This window comes from Dasypus novemcinctus, chromosome 4, assembly GCF_030445035.2.
Source record: "Dasypus novemcinctus isolate mDasNov1 chromosome 4, mDasNov1.1.hap2, whole genome shotgun sequence".
Taxonomy (NCBI): domain Eukaryota; kingdom Metazoa; phylum Chordata; class Mammalia; order Cingulata; family Dasypodidae; genus Dasypus; species Dasypus novemcinctus.
In genome coordinates this window covers 166,967,743-166,986,553 of record NC_080676.1, presented here as the reverse complement: position 1 = coordinate 166,986,553, position 18,811 = coordinate 166,967,743, and the positions used below count along the sequence as shown (strand labels likewise).

The 18,811-nt window shown below is 58.7% G+C and overlaps 1 protein-coding gene across 3 annotated transcripts in view; it reads right to left on the bottom strand.

Annotated features, from left to right (window-relative positions):
* Positions 1-15,382: 15,382 nt before the first annotated feature.
* ADARB1 (adenosine deaminase RNA specific B1) overlaps positions 15,383-18,811 on the bottom strand; it is a 258,621-nt gene continuing 255,192 nt past the window's right edge. For 2 of the 3 annotated variants that reach the window (XM_071214998.1, XM_058296349.1), the window contains 2 exons: positions 16,499-16,633; positions 15,383-15,732 (listed from right to left, as the gene is read on the bottom strand). In XM_071214998.1, coding sequence (XP_071071099.1) covers positions 15,476-15,732; positions 16,499-16,633 — 392 coding nt within the window. In that variant the 3' untranslated portion in view covers positions 15,383-15,475. Of the gene's footprint in view, positions 15,733-16,454; positions 16,634-18,811 lie in introns of all 3 variants that reach the window. The other variant, XM_071214999.1, reaches the window with a different exon arrangement.

Genomic DNA, 18,811 nt, shown 5'->3' with positions numbered 1-18,811 from the left:
CGGCTCTCCTTGCGGGACACATACCTTGTGCATGGGGCTCCCCTATGTGGGAGACACCCCTGCATGGCACGGCACTCCTTGCACGTGGCAGCACTGTGCATGGGCTGGCTCACCACACGGGTCAGGAGGCCCTGGGGATTGAACCCTGGACCCTCCATATGGTAGGCGGATGCTCTATCCGTTGAGCCACATCCACTTCCCTGGACACATTTATAATGGCTACATTGAAGTCTTTGTTAACTCCAACATCTGGGTCCTCTCACAGGCAGTTTCTGTTGTCTGCATTTTTTGCCTGCGTGCATCTCACTTTCTTGTTTCTTTGCATGCCTCATAATTTTGTGACAAACTGGATATTTTAGATATTATAGCAAATCTGGATACTAACTCCCAGGACTACTTGTTGTCATTTGCTTGTTGGTTTGTTTAGAGACTTGGCTGGACTATTCGGCAAGGTCTACTCCCCCTCAGCGTGAAGCCCCTGATGCTGCTTCTCAGAGGTCACAGCCTTGGGTGAGCCAGGGTCACCCTGGGATCCCCGTGGCTTTTGTAGGGGTGTCTGTAAGTGGCTCTGTCCCTGCTCTCTGTTAAACTGCCTCTGCTGCGTCTCATCCAGCTCTTAAGCCCCATTAACTGCTGCTGGTTACGCTATTGTTTTTGACGTATCTGGGGAGCATAAATTGTTCTGTATTCTGGTCCAGATAAACCATGGAAGCTGAGATCTGGAATTAAGACCTCTCCTTGGGCCAAGAGAGGACCCCACCCATGTGTGTGGAGAGGGTGAGTTTGCCCTGGCGCTTGAAGAGCGTGGATGTTCTAGCTCATTGTTCAGGGAGCGTTTTGCCACCCCAGACCACAGAGAGGTTGGAGCAAATTCCCTGAGGGTTGAGGAGAGCGAGGTCACCACCCCAGGCTCTGAGAGGGTGGGCCTGTTCCCCATAGGCCTGGGAGAGTGAGATCAAGACCCCAGTGCTCTGGGAGGGTGGGCCTGTCCCCCACAGAGTAGGGAAGGCCCAGTCACCACCTCACTCTCCTGAGAAGGTTGGGCCTGTGTGCCAGAGATGAGAGAGCAAGTTGCCACCACCTCACCGTACTACGGAGGTTGGCACTGCCGCCAAGAGACTGGGGAAAGAGTGGCCATCACCCCAATGCTCTTGGAGGTGAGGTCTGGGGCTCGGTCACCACCCGGATGCTTGATGAGGGTGGAACCAAGGAAATGGCCACTGGGCAAGCCTTGGAAAGGATGGGTCCCTATGAGGGAAGAAATCTTCATCTTAAGAACCACTCTCAGACTTTGAAAGCTAACAGTGTATGCCTTGCAGGTTTTCAGAACTGTTGGGGACCAGCAACTAATGTTTCCCTCCCAAATTCTCCTTGTGGTAATGCAAATGTCTATCCTTTATCTGTCCCTTTGTATATTGGAAGCAGATAAATTGTTTTGTAAGTTTCACCGGTCTACAACCAGAGGGGACTTTGCTCCAAAACAAACTGTATTTCTGTAACTGGTTTATTGTGATGTGATTCTGTGCTTAGCACTGTTACTGATTTAAGGGTTTTTTTTTTTCTTATTTTTTGTTTTTATTCATTTGAGATATATGACACAGAGAAATATTTCTATTCTTGAAATATCCAAATACATAATATATACAATTTTATGGGTGTGTAGTATCATACACTATTACACCAACAAAATTTAATGGTAGATTTTAAAACTCAGATTCTTCCTTTGTAAATTTTTATAACTCAAATTTTATTTTCCCTTGAGCATTCCCTATTGTGATAGATGTCTTCTTAAACAGGCTAAATTCACAACTTGCATATTAAAAGAATAATGCTAAGGAAGCAAGGGAGTAGACTAATAAGGATTTTTTAACTGTAATGTCTTTTGAGGATTCAGAAGGTAAGGTGTAAGAGTTTGATATTTTTTTATTTATGAATTCAAAAAAAAGATGGTGGCTATGTTTGTAAACTGGTTTGTTCCTCTGGATGCGATACTCTTTGAATGCATTAGATTCAGCTGACATACCTTGATTAAGTTACCTGTTAAGATTAGGGATTTGATTCCACCAGGTCAAGAGGGTGTGACTCAGGGTTGAGTCCCTGCCCCCTTGGTGGGATGATAGAAACAGACACTCATTGAAGAAGACACAGGAAGAGAGAGCGCTCCATAGACATGGCCGAGGAGAGTACTTCGACCCCGTGGCCCTGGGAAGAGAGACGAGCCATTTGCCAGGTAGCCACAGCTGAGACTGGGAAGAAGCGGGGCCCACGGAGCCTCAGGAGGAGGAGGAAGCCCTGGAGAGGAGCCCTGTGCCAGCCTGGAGCCTGGAGGAAGGCTGAGCCCGTGTGGAGGTCAGCAACCATCTTTGGTGAGAAAGCAACCTTAAGCTGGACTCCTTAGGGCCTTGTAACTGTAAGTTTTTACCCCAGATAAATACCCTTTATAAAAGCCAACAAGTTCCTGGTGCTTTGCATCAGCGCCCCTCTGGCTGATACAGGCTCCTTTGCAGGGATACTTATTAAAGTAAGTCTTTGTGGTTTGTTTTGACAGCTTTTTTTTTTTTTTTTTAAACACAATTTATTATACACAATAATCATTTTTTTGGTAATTAAAAAATTTTTCTAAAGATACATAGATCACAAAAAATGTTACATCAAAAAATATAAGAGGTTCCCATATACCCCACTCCCCACACTGCCCACTCCTATATCGACTTCTTTCATCAGTGTGGTACATTCGTTGCATTTTATGAGTACCTTTTGGAGCACTGTTACACAGCATGGATTATAGTTTATGTTGTAGTTTACACTCTCTCCTAGTCCATTCAGTGGGTTATGGCAGGAAATATAATGTCGGCATCTGTCCCTGCAATATCATTGAGGACAACTCCAAGTCCTGAAAATGCCTCTATACCACACCTTTTTCCCTCTCCCTGCCTTCAGCAACTGCTGTGGCCACTGTCTCCATATCAATATAATTTCTTCCATTGCTAGAGTCACAATAATTTTATAGCAGAATACCAGTAAGTCTACTCTAATCCTTATTTTATTCCTCCATCCTGCAGAACCTGGGATGGTGATGTCCTCTCCACCTCTAAATCAAGAAGGGGCTGAGATTCCACAAGGCTGATGGATGGAATTCTCCTGCTTGCAGATATAGACTCTCAAAGTGTCCTGTTGTGGTGGTTGACCATTACCACCTCCCTATTAGCTGACCTGGGTCAGTTCAGTGAACCAGAGAGTAGGTGTTGCAACTCTGCTGAGCTCAGGACCCAGCTGGCACATGGACAGCCCAGAGATTTAAGTCTCCTGGGCGTATACCCACCCCAGTGCCAACCACAGGTTCAGTAAAAGTGACAGAAGAGGCATGTGTAGAAAAGACACATCTGAGTCCAACTCCATCACACTCAGGGGCACAAATTCCAAAGTTGGGCCCACTGGCAAGGCACTGAACCTCAGAGCCATCTGCTATGACCATAGAACCTGTGTGTCTCTGTAGCCCTCAAGACTACTGCTATCTGGGGTTGTATCTACTTTGACTGTCTCTGGCATCCTGCTGAGACGTGGGTAAGTGCAACCCCTCTGATGACCTCCTGACTCATTTTGAAGTCTCTTAGCCATATAAACTCATTTGTGTTTATCATTTCCCCCTTTTATTCAAGGTGTTTTTCTAGTTGCATCACCAGCTAGAGCTTGGTAGTAATCCCTTAGTGCCAAGAAGGCTCATCCCCAGGAGTCATGTCCCATGCTGGGGGGGAAGGTAATGTATTTACATGCTGAGTTTGGCTTAGAGAGTGGCCACACTTGAGCAACATGGAGGCTCTCAGGATGTAACTCTTAGGCACCCTGCAGCTCTAGGCCTAGTTGAAATGTCAAGCACACAGGCTCATAAGCATAGTCATCAGTATCAAGGGCCCACCATTGGACCATCCTTTTTCACCGGTCTTTGCCCTTGTGCTTGGGGGACTGTTGCTGCTCCACTGGGGAGTGCGACAGCTTCCCTGAATGGGAACTCAACACTCCCTCAGTTTGACAGCTCTTCTTAGCTGTCTTTCTTTCTGACACTCAAACTTTCTGCCTGACTTCATGGAGCTACCAGCCTCCTCCACATTGCTTACCACCAAATCACCACTGATTCGGAAGATGCCCTTGGTCTTGAACTTCCCCATACTCAGTTTTAAAAAGAGTCAGTTCTTTTGGAGCAAGCTTCAGAGTTTTTGTCTTTATGGATTGCCTTTACCCTGGACAAAATCTCTGGGCCTCTGCTCTGGAGTTGGGGGCAGGGACAGTGACATTTCTCTCAGGGGACACCCCTGCTTTGTGAGCAGGGCTCTGGGTGGAAGCAGTAATCTCTGTTATTTTGTCCTACCCTCCTAGCATGGAACTTCCACTCCACACCTGAGCTGGGTGAGGGCAGTCCGAGCCCCAGGATTCTCACCCTCCTATGCCTGGGTGGGTAGAGCCTTCATTCACCTCGTGAGTGGGGGCTGGGTGTAGGAGGGAGCCCCTACCCCTCAGACACACTCGTTTGGAATTTAGCCTCTGAAACTCAGGGCTGAGGGGATGACAACTGCTGGCAGCCTTCCCTTTTGGTGGAATTCTGTAGCCCCAGACTGGGAGCTAAGAAGAGAGTGAGCCCTGTTTTCTTGGCCACAACCACCTCAGGGGCTTCTGTCATGCTTCAGGCAGTGGGGGAGGGCATTGTGACAGTCTGAAGTTCTTTTCTGAATCTCAAAAAGAAGACGACTATGTTCTTGAACTACTCCGTTCAAGGGCGTGGGGCCATTTGAGTGCATTAAATGTGGTTGAAGGCCATTTGTTTAGATTACCTGGTAAGATCCCTCATCAGATCTAATCTGACAAGGGACTGCATCAGTGAGGCGTGAGCCAACTTGTCTAAGATAAATGGAGAGAGAGAGAGGAGAGAGGACCGAGAGAGAGAGAGAGGAGAGGGGACAAAGAGAGAGAGAGGAGAGAGGAGAGAGGACCGAGAGAGAGAGGAGAGGGGACAAAGAGAGAGAGAGGAGAGAGGAGAGAGAGAGAGAGAGAGAGAGAGAGAGAGACAGACAGACACACACACACAAGAAAAGGGAGCTCTGCCACTTTGACCTGGCCATGTGAGAGAGAGAACTACAGGAAGACAGAGGAGCCCAAGAGGCTCAAGGAGAGGAGGCCCAGGGAGAGATGTCTGATCGCCCACAGCTGAGCTCCAGGGGAAAGGAGCGAGCGATGGCAGAGCCGCCATCTTGCCTCACCATGTGGTCAGGCAACAGGATCCCAGCAGATGACTGTGGTGAGAAACCACCTCTGAAGGGGCCTTGATTTGGACATTTCATGGGCTCGGAACTGGAAGCTTTTGCCTAAACAGATTTCCCACTTAGAAAAACCACCCCCATTCCTGGTACTTTGCACGGGCAGCCCTGTGGCAAACTAAGGGGGAAAGGAAAGGGGAGCAGCTTGAGGGTCAAGTGCCGGAGACTCTCATCTTGCCAAGAGTTAGATTTTCTTAAGTGTTTCTTCATTTGCTCTATGCCCTGAGGATGAATTCCAGAGACTTTGTTTATTTACTCATTTTCACAAGTTGTGGTTGTTTCCTTGGGAAGCAGGTCTGCAGAACCGCTCACACTGGCATTCCAGAAGCGGACATTCTCGGTGGATTTCTGTTTGTTTTTGGTTGGGGATTCCAATTATGTGTATGTTACATTTCCTTCGCCTGTCTTCTCTCTCAATTATTTTCTCTCCTGTGCTTTGGAAAAAAAAAACCAATTTCATTGAGATACGACTGAAGACAAACTGCACCCTTAGGTGGGCACAGCCGTCCTGGTCTCGGGTGGGCCTTCTCCACCACACTGCCCCTCTCCCGGGACAGGGCGTGTCCGAGGGCCGGGGCACAGCCTCGACTCCTGCCCTCCCCCTGGGACAGGGGATTTTCTGTTCCTTCCCCAGCTGCAGTGGTTTTCTCCAGCGCTCGGAGGGTGGCAGTGACTATTGCATTTCCCTGCAAATTAAAAGAAGGGCCCCGGCCTTGTGTGTGCCCCCCCTCAGCGGCTGCTGCTCCTCTCCCCCAAGCTGTGAAGGACTCTCCTGTCCTGTGGACAGTGGAGGAAGAGCCTGTAAGAGGATGCGCTCCCCACATGCCTGCTGCCCCCACTCTCAAGCCAGTTCTCCCCTGACCTCTGCGGTGCCCTGGAGCTCGTACCCCAGAAGAGCCTGCTCGGACTTAACCTGCTCCTGCACGTGTGGACCCACTGTGAGCAGGCCCTGCTGAGGGTTTTCTCAGGTCGGGTGTGGCTCAGCGAATCTGGGTGGCCTCAGGCCTCGTCCTGGAGTCCTTCATGAGCAGAATGAAATGCGGACACACGGGGAGAAGCCCAAAGCTGGAGGTCAATGGAACCCAGAGAGAAAGGGCGGCCACCCTGTGCACTGCCACGTGGCGGGAAAGCCGAGGCCCTGGGGCGCCGGCAGCCAGCCCTGGAGCGCCACCGTCTTCCGGGAGAAGCGTCACCGCGACGGCACCTTGATTTTGGACTTCTTTGAGCCCCAAAACCATGAGCCAGTGAATTCCCATTGTTGGTGGCAGTCCAGTGCACGGCATAATGGTCTTGGCAACAAGGAAAGCGAAACCCCTTCCGTCCAGGCCACCTGAGCCCTTCCCCCCGGTTCCCGGCGCGGCTGCCCCAGGTGAGCGGGGCTGGCGTCCCTCTGCCTGCAGACGCCCGGCTCTCCCGAGGCTCAGACGGGCTGGCGTCCCCGCCCCGGAGGCGCTGGGGTTTCAGGGGAATTCGGGACTTGCAGGCAGGACTTGTTGTTGCAAAGAGAGTGACGCTCTTTCCAGCTGCCACATTCCTGAGCAGCAACGGCCAGAAAAGCTCTTACACGACGTTTATTTTTTTTCGGCATCCAGTGTATAGATGGGGGTTTTCAGGTTATCCGTGTCCACTGCTTTTGTCAGAAGTGAAACAGCCAGATTTTGATTCACGTTTTTTCTTGGCTTGAAAGTCACAGGTTCTGCTGCTGTTTCACGATGACCTTTTAAGATGCATATTTAATCATCGTTTTCTATCAGTGTCTAGACTTTTCCAGCACTCATGTCCTCAGGCTGAGGAACGAGGAACAAGCCATCGGCACGGCCCCTGGCCCAGCATCCACGGCGCTGATTCCAGGTGAAAGCACTGAACGCGCGTTCGGATGTCCCCATGATCCGTTGCTCGCCACTATCCCACATTTTCCACTTTCTTGGCCCCTTGCATTTTGTCATCATACATATTTAATTCTTGCAGAGGAGACTGCGTGGCTACATGTCGGAGTCCTTATGCTTCTGAAGCTGTCTTTATCAGCCGTCTCCCTTCTGCTTTTTTGGCTTCTTTCCATCTTTAAAAACACGGTCTCATTCATGTATTTTCGGTAGAATCTATGACTAGGTCCCATGCAGGCTGCTTTCTGGCTATTGCTCATTTTTGAACGGGGACGGTTCCCCCGTCTAGCTTCCCTGAGAAGAGTGTGGGGTGCCCCAGGCACCTGACCCCCCCACGGCCACGGCCTCTTCCCGGGGCCCCCTCCTCGATTCTGAGCCTCCAGGGCTGCGGGGAGGAGGTGCTGGGTCTGGGCGCCCGGCTGGGAAGGCCCCTCGCCCCTTGCATGGCTGTTTACCGCGGCCTCCCCGCTGGCTGGTCGGGCAGCACGTGTGCCGGTCCCGCTGCCCTCCCCGCACTGGCACCTGGACCCACCCCAGCGAGGCCCACGGGGTGCTTCTCAGCGTCACCCCACAGCAAACGCACTGCAGAGCGGGAAACCAGGGCGCAGAGGCGCTTGTCCTGCCCGCCCACCTCTCCCGGAGCGGCCAGCCCGACTCGCACTCCTCATGGACGGGTCCTCCCTGTCCACCAAACCGTGCCGAGGCCCGGAAGCTGCTGGCCCCCCAAAAGGGCCTGCGGCCGAGCGGGCCCGGGGCTGAGCACGCTGCCGCATCGCCCGGCGGGTGCCGGGTCCAACCGCTCCCGAGACCCTGCCGCCCGCCCGTCTGTGGAGGTGGCCGGGACCACCAGGGGTGGGCACACTGGCCACAGGGCGGGTCACGCGGTGGCCCCTTGGGGCGGGCTCTGAGCAGGTGCCTCGGGCTGTCTAGTCTCCCCGGCACAGCCCACTCCTCCGTCACCTCGGCAGAGGCTCGCCCGGCCCCCTTGGCTTTGCGGACTGGGGGGTGGCATCGTGGAGGCGCGCACGGCAAACCCAGGGACGTCATAGCCCCGAAGCCGCTTCTCAGCTCTGCCCACGCTCCCTCCTTAACCGCCAGGGCTGGGCCCCCACCCCGTCCCCGGCACGGTGTGTTGGTCTCCCCTGAAACAGACGGGAGCCCGACGCAGGCAGGATGGGCGCCGGGAGCTGAAGGGACCCCTGGCCAGGCTGGAATGCCACGTGAGGCCCACAACGGGGCAGGTGGCAGCGAGCTGCTGGCATTCCAGGGACGAGACTAATAGTCGCTTTATCCTATTAATGACTCTCTGAAAAATCCTCGGCATGAGCCGTTTACGGAAAGCTCTAGAATAAACGATGCATTCTCAAAAGCTGGCTTTTCTCCTCCCTAAGAAGCTGCCACGTGAGATGGCCCCCGGCTCCCCGGGCAGCCTCGCTGGGCCAGTCAGGTCCCGGCAGAAGGAGGAAAACAAGTACAGGCTGGAAGGCCGTGCTGCCGACTGCCCGAAGCACCCCACCCAAGCTGCCCGCCCAGCTTCGCTCTCCAGGGCGCGCGTGGGGCTCCCCTTGCAGGGCGCAGACGCCTTCTCCACACCCACAGGCCGCCCAGGGCCACCTGCACGCCCGCCCCGAGGAGCTGCCTGCGGACCCGCCACCCCCGGGGCCTGCCCGCTGGGCCACCCACCCCCGACCGGGCGCCCGGCCTGGCTGGCCTGCAGGAGACGGACTGAGCGGGGGGCCCGGAGGCCTGGGACGGCTCGGGGACAAGCCGCCCGCAGCCCGGTTTCGCTTTTGTTCCCTGATTTCTGAGAATTCTGAACACCTGGAGGCCCTCACGCTGCGGCTTACAACGTCTTCACATCGCAGGCTTGTCGCAAAGGACGGGATTTCTGGACCAACACAAACAGCACAGGGTCCTGGCCCCTTCCCACGCCCACCTGTGCCCCCCCGGCTCCAGCCGCCACGCCGCACAGCTGCGCCCCCCGGGGACCCCCAGGACGGGCCCTGTCGACCACCTCGTCATGCCTGGAAGTCTTTCCAGCGCCCCCGCTTAGGCTCCTCTGCAACAAAACGATTTATATGAATCGAAAATTTAAAATTCATTTTCTGTTCCCGACGGCTTCCATCGCCAGCCGCGTGCTCCGGCTTCGGTGGCCGTCACACGTACCGCCAGTTCTCGGTCTTTCAGACACACGCACACATTACGAAGGCAAACGTTTGTGACAACTCTTAGAGGTAAAAGCAAAGCCTACTGAAATGCGTCCCCTGACGAGAGGACACGTCGCCGGGTTCCTCACTGGAGCAGGACCGCGAAGGAGAGCGGCCGCGGCCCGGCGGGCCTCTAGCCGAGCCCCGTGCTCTTCGCACAAACACAGAGGAGGCGCGTGTCAGCGCAGAGCCCCGCCCCTGTGCGGGCTCCCGGGCAACAGTCCAGAAATCAGGTCGTCTGGAATTTAAAAACGGTTCAAGCTGTTTTAATGCTTCACCAACCGCCAACCCAGACTTCATTCCGTTGTTCTGAAACAAAGGACAAGCAGCCACCGGCTGGTGGGAGGGTTTGTTTCCAGACGTCCTCGGTTTCTCACTTTCCTCGAGAGGCTTCCCTGGACTCGCCCGATGACCGCCACGCTCCTGGTACTCTGTCACAGTGCCACCTTGACGCCTCTGAAGTGCGCGGGAGCACTGGAATGTGGCTAATTTCATCATTTTCTTTTTTGCCCATTTGGTATTTCTTGATAAAACGATTTTTTCCCTGTCATTATTTAAAGCGTATTTCTATCAAGAACTTGGAGCTGCAGGTTTTGTTCGCTCTATTTAAGGGAAACACCCTCCACGTAGCCTGATCTTACCAGCAACCAAATAAGTCTGGCCTCCTTTTCCATTCCAAATAAAAGCGTTAAATGCTTTTCCAGGGAAATTAAAAAAAAACAAACCGCTGAGGAAGAAATGCTAGCATATACTGGTAAGATGAATTACTGAAGATGGTAAGTCAAGATTTAAAGATTTAAAGATCAGTAAAGAATCACCTCATCTACTAAATGGGAAAAATAAAACACTTACATGTATGTGTAAACTGAACTTCATTCTCAGAAGCTAAACGCAAAGAATCAGGTCTGAAAATATGGAAAAAACCCGACCTCGTACCCGTCGATTTGCTAAGCAGGAGCCGCGTGTTGCGTCGCGCTCAGTGAGGAGCGCTCGGGGTCGCTGAGAACGCCTCGGGCCAGCCTCTGGCCCCTGCAATGCGCGGCTGCTCTATCATTTCAGAAAACTCAGTTCTTACAGAGAAAGCGAGAAGCTGCGGTGGAGGCGCAGCTGAGACAGGCGCGTGGGGAGGGCCGGCACCGGGAGGGGCGCGGGTCGAGGCAGGGCAGGGCGGCCGAGCCTCCTCGGGGGGCGCACTCGGAGGCTGGACCAGCCCCGGCGCTGGCTCCCTCACCCTGTCCCCCGCGGGCACGCGAGGAAAGGCCAGCGCCCGCCGCGCGGAGGCCGCGGGCCTCCTGGTCAAGCTCTCGGGGGCGGGTTCAGGCTCCCGTCGGCCCCCCTGCTAGCCAGCGTGGACGAGCGTGGACACGCGGTCACTAACACGGAGGCCTGCCCGGGGGAGGACCCCTCACGCCGCCCCGCACCCCCGGCACCCCTGCCCCGCCTGCCGACTCGCCGCCCGGGCCGCCTCCTTTACCTGGAACTCAGCTTTAAAAAACTCTCATTTCGAAATACTTTCAAACTTAGAGGACCGTTAACAAAATGATACAAACTCCACAGAGAACTCCAACGCGCCCAGACCCGCCAATCCCCACACTCGCCCCTGGGGCCACGGACCTCCCGTCCTGCCCGCCCCCGGCCCACCTGCTCCTCCACCAACCCCCTCCTGCACTCCGAGCACAGCCGCGCACGGCCCCTCCTCCAGCGCGCCGCACCTCGTCCGTTTCCTGAGAAAAGGCTGCCGCTCACGCACCCCCTTGCTGGAGACGTGACGCTGACGCACGCTCGTCCACCTCCAGCTCCCCGAGGGCCCCCCACTGGCCCCCGGGCCGCCCTCCTCCAGTTAAACCCTGCTCCACGAGCGGCCGGCCCCGGGGGCAGCGTCTGCACAATGTGGTGCCACGCTCACGCCACGGAGGCCTTCAGTGGCCCCCGTGAGGTCACGGTGGGGCCTTGGGAAGAGGCGCGCATGGCCAGGGCATCTGCCCAGACGGCAGGAGTAACCTCAGAGCACGACGGGGGAGCGTGGACGTCCAGGCGGCGGTGACCCTCCTGGACACCTGGGCAGTGGTGACCGCTGGACACCCAGGCGGCGGTGAGCTACAAGCACAGCCTGTGCTCCTGACACTACCTGGCTGTGAGCTTTTGTGCGGTCACCTCAACGTGACTTTTTTTTTTTCCAAGATTTATTTATTTATGTATTTCTCTCCCCTTCCCCCCTCCCACCCTGGTTGTCTGTTCTCTGTGTCTATTTGCTGTGTCTTCTTTGTCTGCTTCTGTTGTTGTGCGCAGCACGGGAATCTGTTTCTTTTTGTTGTGTCATCTTGTGTCAGCTCTCCGTGTGTGTGGCGCCATTCCTGGGCAGGCTGCACTTTCTTTTGCGCTGGGCGGCTCTCTCTATGGGGTGTGCTCCTTGCGTGTGGAGCTCCCCTACACGGGGGACACCCCTGCGTGGCACGGCACTCCTTGTGTGCATCAGCACTGTGCATGGGCCAGCTGCACACAGGTCAAGGAGGCCCGGGGTTTGAACCGTGGACCTCCCATGTGGTAGACGGACGCCCTAACCACTGGGCCATGTCCGCTTCCCTATTTAACATCAGCTCCCAAACCCCTCGGCTGCAGCCCTGGGCACACGCGCGGGCACACCCAGCTGTGGGGTGCCTGCTCAGCTGTCCCAGGTCCCTGACTCCCCTGAACGTACCTCCTCCAGGAGGCTCGCCCCACCCCGGACCCCTCCCTGCTTCCCCAGGCCCCTCCCCAAGACCCCCACGGGCCGCAACACTCAGGCGTCCTCGACGCCGTCCTCCCCCAACTTCCCCAGCAACGTGGCTCTGAGGGCAGGACGCCTGTGGGCTCCCGGTCGACCGCGCACCCGGCCAGTGAAGCTGCAGCCGCAGCCGCTGAGAGTGGCCGCGTAAGAGCCGGGCTGGCGCAGGGCCAGGCAGGGTCAACGGCCCCCAGCCCTCCTCCTCCTCGTGGAGCTCAGGGCACCCTCGGGCTCCAGTGTGGTCCACGCACACGCGCTCCCGGGGGCAGGTCGCGAGCCGGTGGCTCTGAGTTAAACTGAGACGTGGCCCCACTTGTTCCTGCGATGTGACACATTCTCACCTTCAAGTGCACCTTCCTGTGATTAAGAAAATGAAAGAACAGGTTCAAAACGGAGGCACAAGAGAGAACCAGGTTATCTGTCCACAAGAGTGCCGCTTCCTGCGTGCACAGTGCCTTTGGCTTTTCAAAGTATTTCCTGTTTGTTTTCCACTTGGCTGTAGAAACATTGGAAAATAGATGAGAAAAAGGAAAAGAAAGTTACGGTCACGCCAAATGCCGCCGCCCATGGCCGTCCCCATTGCCTGCACGTGCAGGTGTGCTCACACGGGCCTTCGCGCTTCTCCACCCACGGCAAGGAGACGTGCTCGGCGGGAGTTCTCCGCGTGGTTAGAGCGAGCGCCGTCCCGGGAGCAGGCGCACGGCCCCTCCTAATCTAGCAGCGGCCACCGAAGGCGGCGACCTGGCGACCGTGTCCACGGCCCAGTGTTGAGTGCTCTGGTTCTGTCCTGCCCTGCTATATCCCCACCCCGACAGGGGCCAGGGTCCCCCACAGCCCTGAGGGGCCAGTGTCCCCCACACCCCGACGGGGGCCAGGGTTCCCCACAGACCTGAGGGGTCAGTGTCCCCCACACCCCAACAGGGGCCAGTGTCCCCCACCCCGGGGTGGGGTGGGTCCTCACCACGTACCGCCCCTGCAGACGGGGGGGTTATCGTCTCCACCGCACCCGACAGCGGGGTCTGCGTGGTCACTGCAGCCCCGCCAGGCCGGCGTTGATGACTGTCTCTGCACCCCTGCACGGGTCTGCTGCCAGGGGCCCCTCTGTGGGCAGGGACACACGCGAGGGGCAGCCGCGCCTCCCGCTTGTCCTCACGAGCATGAGGCCAGCGTGCCCTGCGGGGAGCCGGTGGGGACGCGGGGAGGGGGCTCGGGGGTCAGTCCGGGCCAGGCCAGCGCCTGGCGGGATCAGCACAGACGACAGGCGGGGCCGCCCGGCCGTGCGGCGTCCCCAGGGCTCGGGCTGCCGAGGAGAGAGAACGGAGAGGAAAACAGCCTCGGCCACTCGCGGAGTGAAAACTTCATCTGTACCGAGGACATGGCGACTCCTCCGTCGACACCGACGGCGGCTCATGCTCGCCCACGGCTGGTCCGAGGCGGTGGCGGACGCATACACGGGGGCACTCACGCTGCAAGGGCCGGGCGCGGCCGGGCCGCCATCGAGCCCAGGCTCCGTAGTCGAAAACCAAACCAATTCGTCCCCCGAAGCCCCCCGCCCTGCGCTTTGCCGTTTGGTCCCCCTGAGGACAACGGCCGCCGCCCTGGCCCCTCACCGGCCTGCACGGCCTCCCAACAGGAAACCAGCGCGGTGGCACAGACAAACAGACTCTCCAGACGGAGCAGAAGCAGCAACCTGCCCACACCTGAAAGCCACGTCACGCCGATCTCCCTACCACGCGGCCCTCGGGGGCTTTCCGGTGCAGGGCTGGAGTGCCGCCCGCCCAGCTGCGCGGGAACCCGGCGGACGCGCCGCCCCCTCCCCGCCCCTCCCAGGGGGACGGCCACACGGCTGCTGGGGACAAGGAGACGCAAAGCCGGGCGGACGCTGAGCACAGGACACCCTCCCCGTGTGCGTCGTCTGGGGCTGACGAGAGCAGCCTGAGGATCCTCTGAGGCTGTGGGCGCCAGACCGGAGGGCAGCAGGTCCCACCTGGGCCCAGGCAAGGACGGGTGCACCCTACGTTCCTGAAGAAAAGTATTTTGAGAAATGGAAAAGACCCTCTGGGCTGCCTTTTTCTCTTTGGTAAGAAAAGTGGGTGGGGTCGGGCATTAAGCTCATTCTTGGTACCTGCGAGGCAGACGCACCCTGCTCCAGGGGAGCACCTCTGCGCAGCAGCAGGAGAAGCGGGGGTGCCCAGCTCCCCCTACCCCACCCCAGCTCTCCCTCCCCACCAACTCCCCCTGCCCCAGCTCTCCCCGGCCACGGGAAGGGGCCGTCACCTGCAGCCTGGGCTCTGCTCGGAAGACACACATGCTAAGGCGCGTGGCGGTCGTGCTCGCGTCCCCCAGTGTCTGACGGAGGCGGCGGCTGACCAGCTCCTCCACGACCATGGACCTACTCCCACGGCAATTAGGAGCCACCCTACGCTTGGAAAGCTGAGCCCACCTCCTAGCCCCCGTTAGAAAAAATACCATTTTAGAGACAAGAATAAAACGTGCGCTGCCAAGACCCTTCCCTCCCAAGAGCGCAGGAGCCGGCCTCGGCCGAGGGCCCCGCTGCGGCCTCCACGGCACGTAGAACCCCCGCCGGGATGGAGCAGGAGGCCCGGCCACGCCCTGTCCAGACACGGCCCCCACGCCACGTGCAGGGCTGGCTCTCGGGACAGGCCGAGCCCCCAGACGCGCGGAGACTCAAGGGCACGACCACCGTCACCTCCGCCACCTAGAGCGCGTCTGCACGGGCAGGGGACGCCTTCACGGAAGGACACCACTTCAGGGGTCACGCCTCCACGAGGGACATGCCTTCGGGGGACACACCTTCATAGAAGCACACGTCTTCATGGGGAGAACATGACTTCCTGCAGGGACACGCCTTCCCAGGGAGCTCATGCTGCAGGGCGCCCGCATGGCGTGGAGGGGCCTCCTGCCGCACACGGATAGCACGCCGGCCCCAGCGCCAGGCACACCACCTACCTGGACGCTCGGGGACCCGGGCTGGTGGGCAGCGGCTGCCCTGCTCCAGGCTGGTGTTTACAACCCTGCAAAGGACACGTGTTTCCGGAACACTGCTTGATGTCAGGGGGCGCCCGGGCGGGGCGGCGCGTGGACCCGGGGACCCCTATTTCCCCGCCCGCCTCACAGATAAGGGCTTGTGTGCAGCCTAAAGAACGTGGCATAAACCTGTCCTGCCACTGTTCCTTCTTACCTCACGAGCCACATTCCTAGCTTTGAATAAATTATTTATTCAAGAATTTCACGCAAAGTAGTTTCTATGTTTCTAAACGTAAGGAAGCCCTACTCAGTAGAACTCAATTTCTAAACACGAACTGAGAAGCAGTTGCTGGAAGAGTCCAGGGGAGGTGCCACCCGGGGCGGGGCCAGGGCGCGGCGCATCAGGGCGCCAGGGGGAACTGGTCCTGCTCGGGGGGCTTCTCCACCCAGGCCCCCAGCCCCGCCTTGACGAACGCCCGGAACAGGCACCCCTTGGCGGCCTGGTACTCCCTGGCGACGAGCTTGGACTCGTGGTACACGGTGGGCTTCGCGATCGGGGCGCGCAGCAAGGTCGAGGGGACCTGCAAGAGAGCAGAGACCACCGCGGCCGTCGGGGCGGGCGCGCGACCGCTGGCCGAGGACATCCGGACAGGCAGGGGTGCCGCGCGGGCGGCCAGGGCGCGAGGCCACGGGCGCCTGGGGAGTTACGACACGGGCGCGGCCCCGCGGCGCCCCCTTCGGGGTTCCCTTCTCCCAGCGGCAGCTCTGCTGGCTGCCGGGGCGGTGGGCGCCCCGCGCTCTCTGCGCTTCACACACCCGGAACGCCGGGGGCCGGAGCATCTTCAGGTTTCTGGCTACCCGGGGACACCACACCCCCCGGGGCAAGCCTGCAGGTCTGCCTGGCGCTGGCGGGCTTTGTGGGATGGAGGGGCCCCACGAGGGCGGCCGGGACCCCACGGCACGGTGCCAGCCTCGCGAAGTGCAAGCCCCGCGGATGTCGGGCAGAGGAGGCGAGGCCCGGGAAGAAGCATGTGCGGCTCCCCTGGGGGCAGGGCCCCCGGCAGCCAGAGCCCCTCGCTGGGGGCTGAAGGGGCGTCGTGGGCCGGGGGCTGCGTGGGCCGCGGGGAGGGGCGGGTGGTGGTCCTGGGGTTCCGGCCGCGGAAGGAGGAGCTGCCCCGAGACGGTTTTAGGACCGAGGCGCCAGGGCCAGGCCGCCGGCTGAAGGCTCCGGAGAGCGGGGGTCTAGGGCCCTCCTCGGGGGCCGCCCGGGGGAGACGCGCGGCGGGGAGGGGCGCCGCAGTACCTTGCCGTGCACACGCAGCCAGCGACAGTACAAGGCGTGCTTACACAGGCGGGACGCACGGCCCAGCTCGTCCTTCCCCGTCGTCGCGTTGATGACCTCGATGCCTGCGTCACCCACCGTCCAGTTGACGCTGAAGCTGGGCGCCTTCCCGGGCTGCCGCGCCTCCGCGTTGCTGATACCTGGAAGAGACCACGCCGCTGAGGGCAGAGGGGCGCGGGCGGCGGCCCGAGCTCCCCGGCCCCGCTGGCCCCCAGGGCAGACAAGGGGCGGCCCGAGCCCCCCCCCCCCCCCGGCCCCGCCGGCCCCCCAGGGCAGACAAGGGGCGGCCCGAGCTCCCCGGCCCCGCCGGCCCCCCAGGGCAGACAAGGGGCGGCCCGAGGACCCAAAGGGCCCCCCGAGCCCGACGCCTGTGCACGGGCAAAGGGCGGGCGGGAGACAAGGCAAGGGGCACCCAGGGACGACAGCGGCCCAGGACAGACGGGCGGCCGGTGGCCGGTCCGGTGCCCTGGGCCGGCTGAGGCGCCACATTTGAGGCCGTCAGGCCCGAGTGTGGGTAGCGCTCCGTTCTGGCACTACATCGTCTTCACGCGACAACCCCAGAACAGGGCAAGAGACCACGTTTTAAAAGCACACACACGTGTCTCCCACACTCGGTCCATCGTGTCGGGGCTAAATGAAGGTTCTCTCTGAAGGGCCGTTTCCAGAAGGACGTCCTGGGATGGGGAGGGACCCAGGTGTTCCTCCAGACCAAGTCAGGGAACGAACTAAGCCCACAGCAGCTCGGCGCTTCTCACGAAATCCACCAAAAAGCACGTCACAAGCGTGTCCGCTGGGGCTGCAGCGTGACCCTGGCACGAATGTACGAGCAGCCGCAGGGGCCAGACCTGCGCACCCCACCGAGCGGTTCTCTTCCGGGAAGGGCGCGGCAGCCGGGGGAGTCACAGGCCTTCGCTCCCGGGCAGCCGGCACCCCTGGGCCTTAGACATGCGCCCCACGATCAGCTTGAAGGAAAAGGGGGAGCACACTCCTCCAAGGACGGCTCGGGGCACGGCTGCGGCCAGCAGTGTTCAGGCACTGGGTAGATTCGGTTATTAGCTGAGGGATGGTAGATTGCGGTGTACGAAGCAGACGCTTTAGAAGATTACTTGGCTGCAAGAAAAGTGCAGAATAAAAAGGGCACATGCCCTTCTCATTTCAACCACAAAGCTGACCAGCTTGTCTAATTCTTCGTTGTTTGCTACAAAGCCTGCCCGTGGAGCGTGGTGATGCTGTCCACTGCAGTTTTGGAACCATCGATCCGATACGACCCTTGAGACAGGGAGCCTCAAAGTCAACACCGATAGACCCCAGCTCCCCGAGTGACCCAGCCGCGGACATTCAGTGAGTCAAGCTCAAGTCCACAAAAAGATGGGGCTGAGAAAACCCCACCCGCCCCTTCCCATCACAGGGCAGATGTGTGGATTCCTAGAGACACAAGCTCCCAGAATTCAGGCTCCTGCTGGACCAGCCTTCTAAGTTCCTGCCTTGGCTGTCAGCACCTTCTCACGAAGTCTGCCGGCGGCTGGCAGGGATCTTGGCGTCTCCCACGCAGAATCGAGCTTTCACTCTCACGCTTCTCTGACATTATCCACCTTGACACCCCAGTAAGTGGGACTTCCGTCTACCTAGATGCTAACTGAGAAACTGGAGGCCACCATTTTTTTTAAAGATTTATTTCTCTCCCCTCCCCCCTCCCCCACCCCGGTTGTCTGTCCTCTGTGTCTATTTGCTGCGTCTTCTTTGTCCGCTTCTGCTGTTGTCAGCGGCACTGGGAATCTGTGTTTCTTTCTGTTGCGTCACCTTGCTGTGTCAGCTCTCCGTGTGTGCAGCACCATTCCTGGGCAGGCTGCACTTTCTTTTGCGCTGGGCGGCTCTCCTTATGGGGCGCACTCCTTGCGCATGGGGCTCCCCTATGTGGGGGACACCCCTGCGTGGCAGGGCACTCCTTGCGCGCATCAGCACTGTGCATGGGCCAGCTCCACATGGGTCAGGGAGGCCCGGGGTTTGAACCGTGGACCTCCCGTGTGGTAGACGGACGCCCTAACCACTGGGCCAAGTCTGCCGCCTGAGGTCACTCTTGAGTCTCACCCAGAGTCAGCGGCCACGCGTTGAAGCAAATGGCAGGCCGTGTCTGCCAGGGTTCCGGAATCCTCCTTCCTCTTAAGGCTCCGTGGTTCCAGCTCCTTCGGGTCTCAGTTGGAGGGCTCATCTCTCTTCCTGGGCTTTCTCAGCACTGCAGACTACTGGAAGGGCTCCTCTCTGCCGTGTCTATGGCGCTCTCTCTCTTCCTGTTTATCTTCTCCCATGTTCTCGATTGA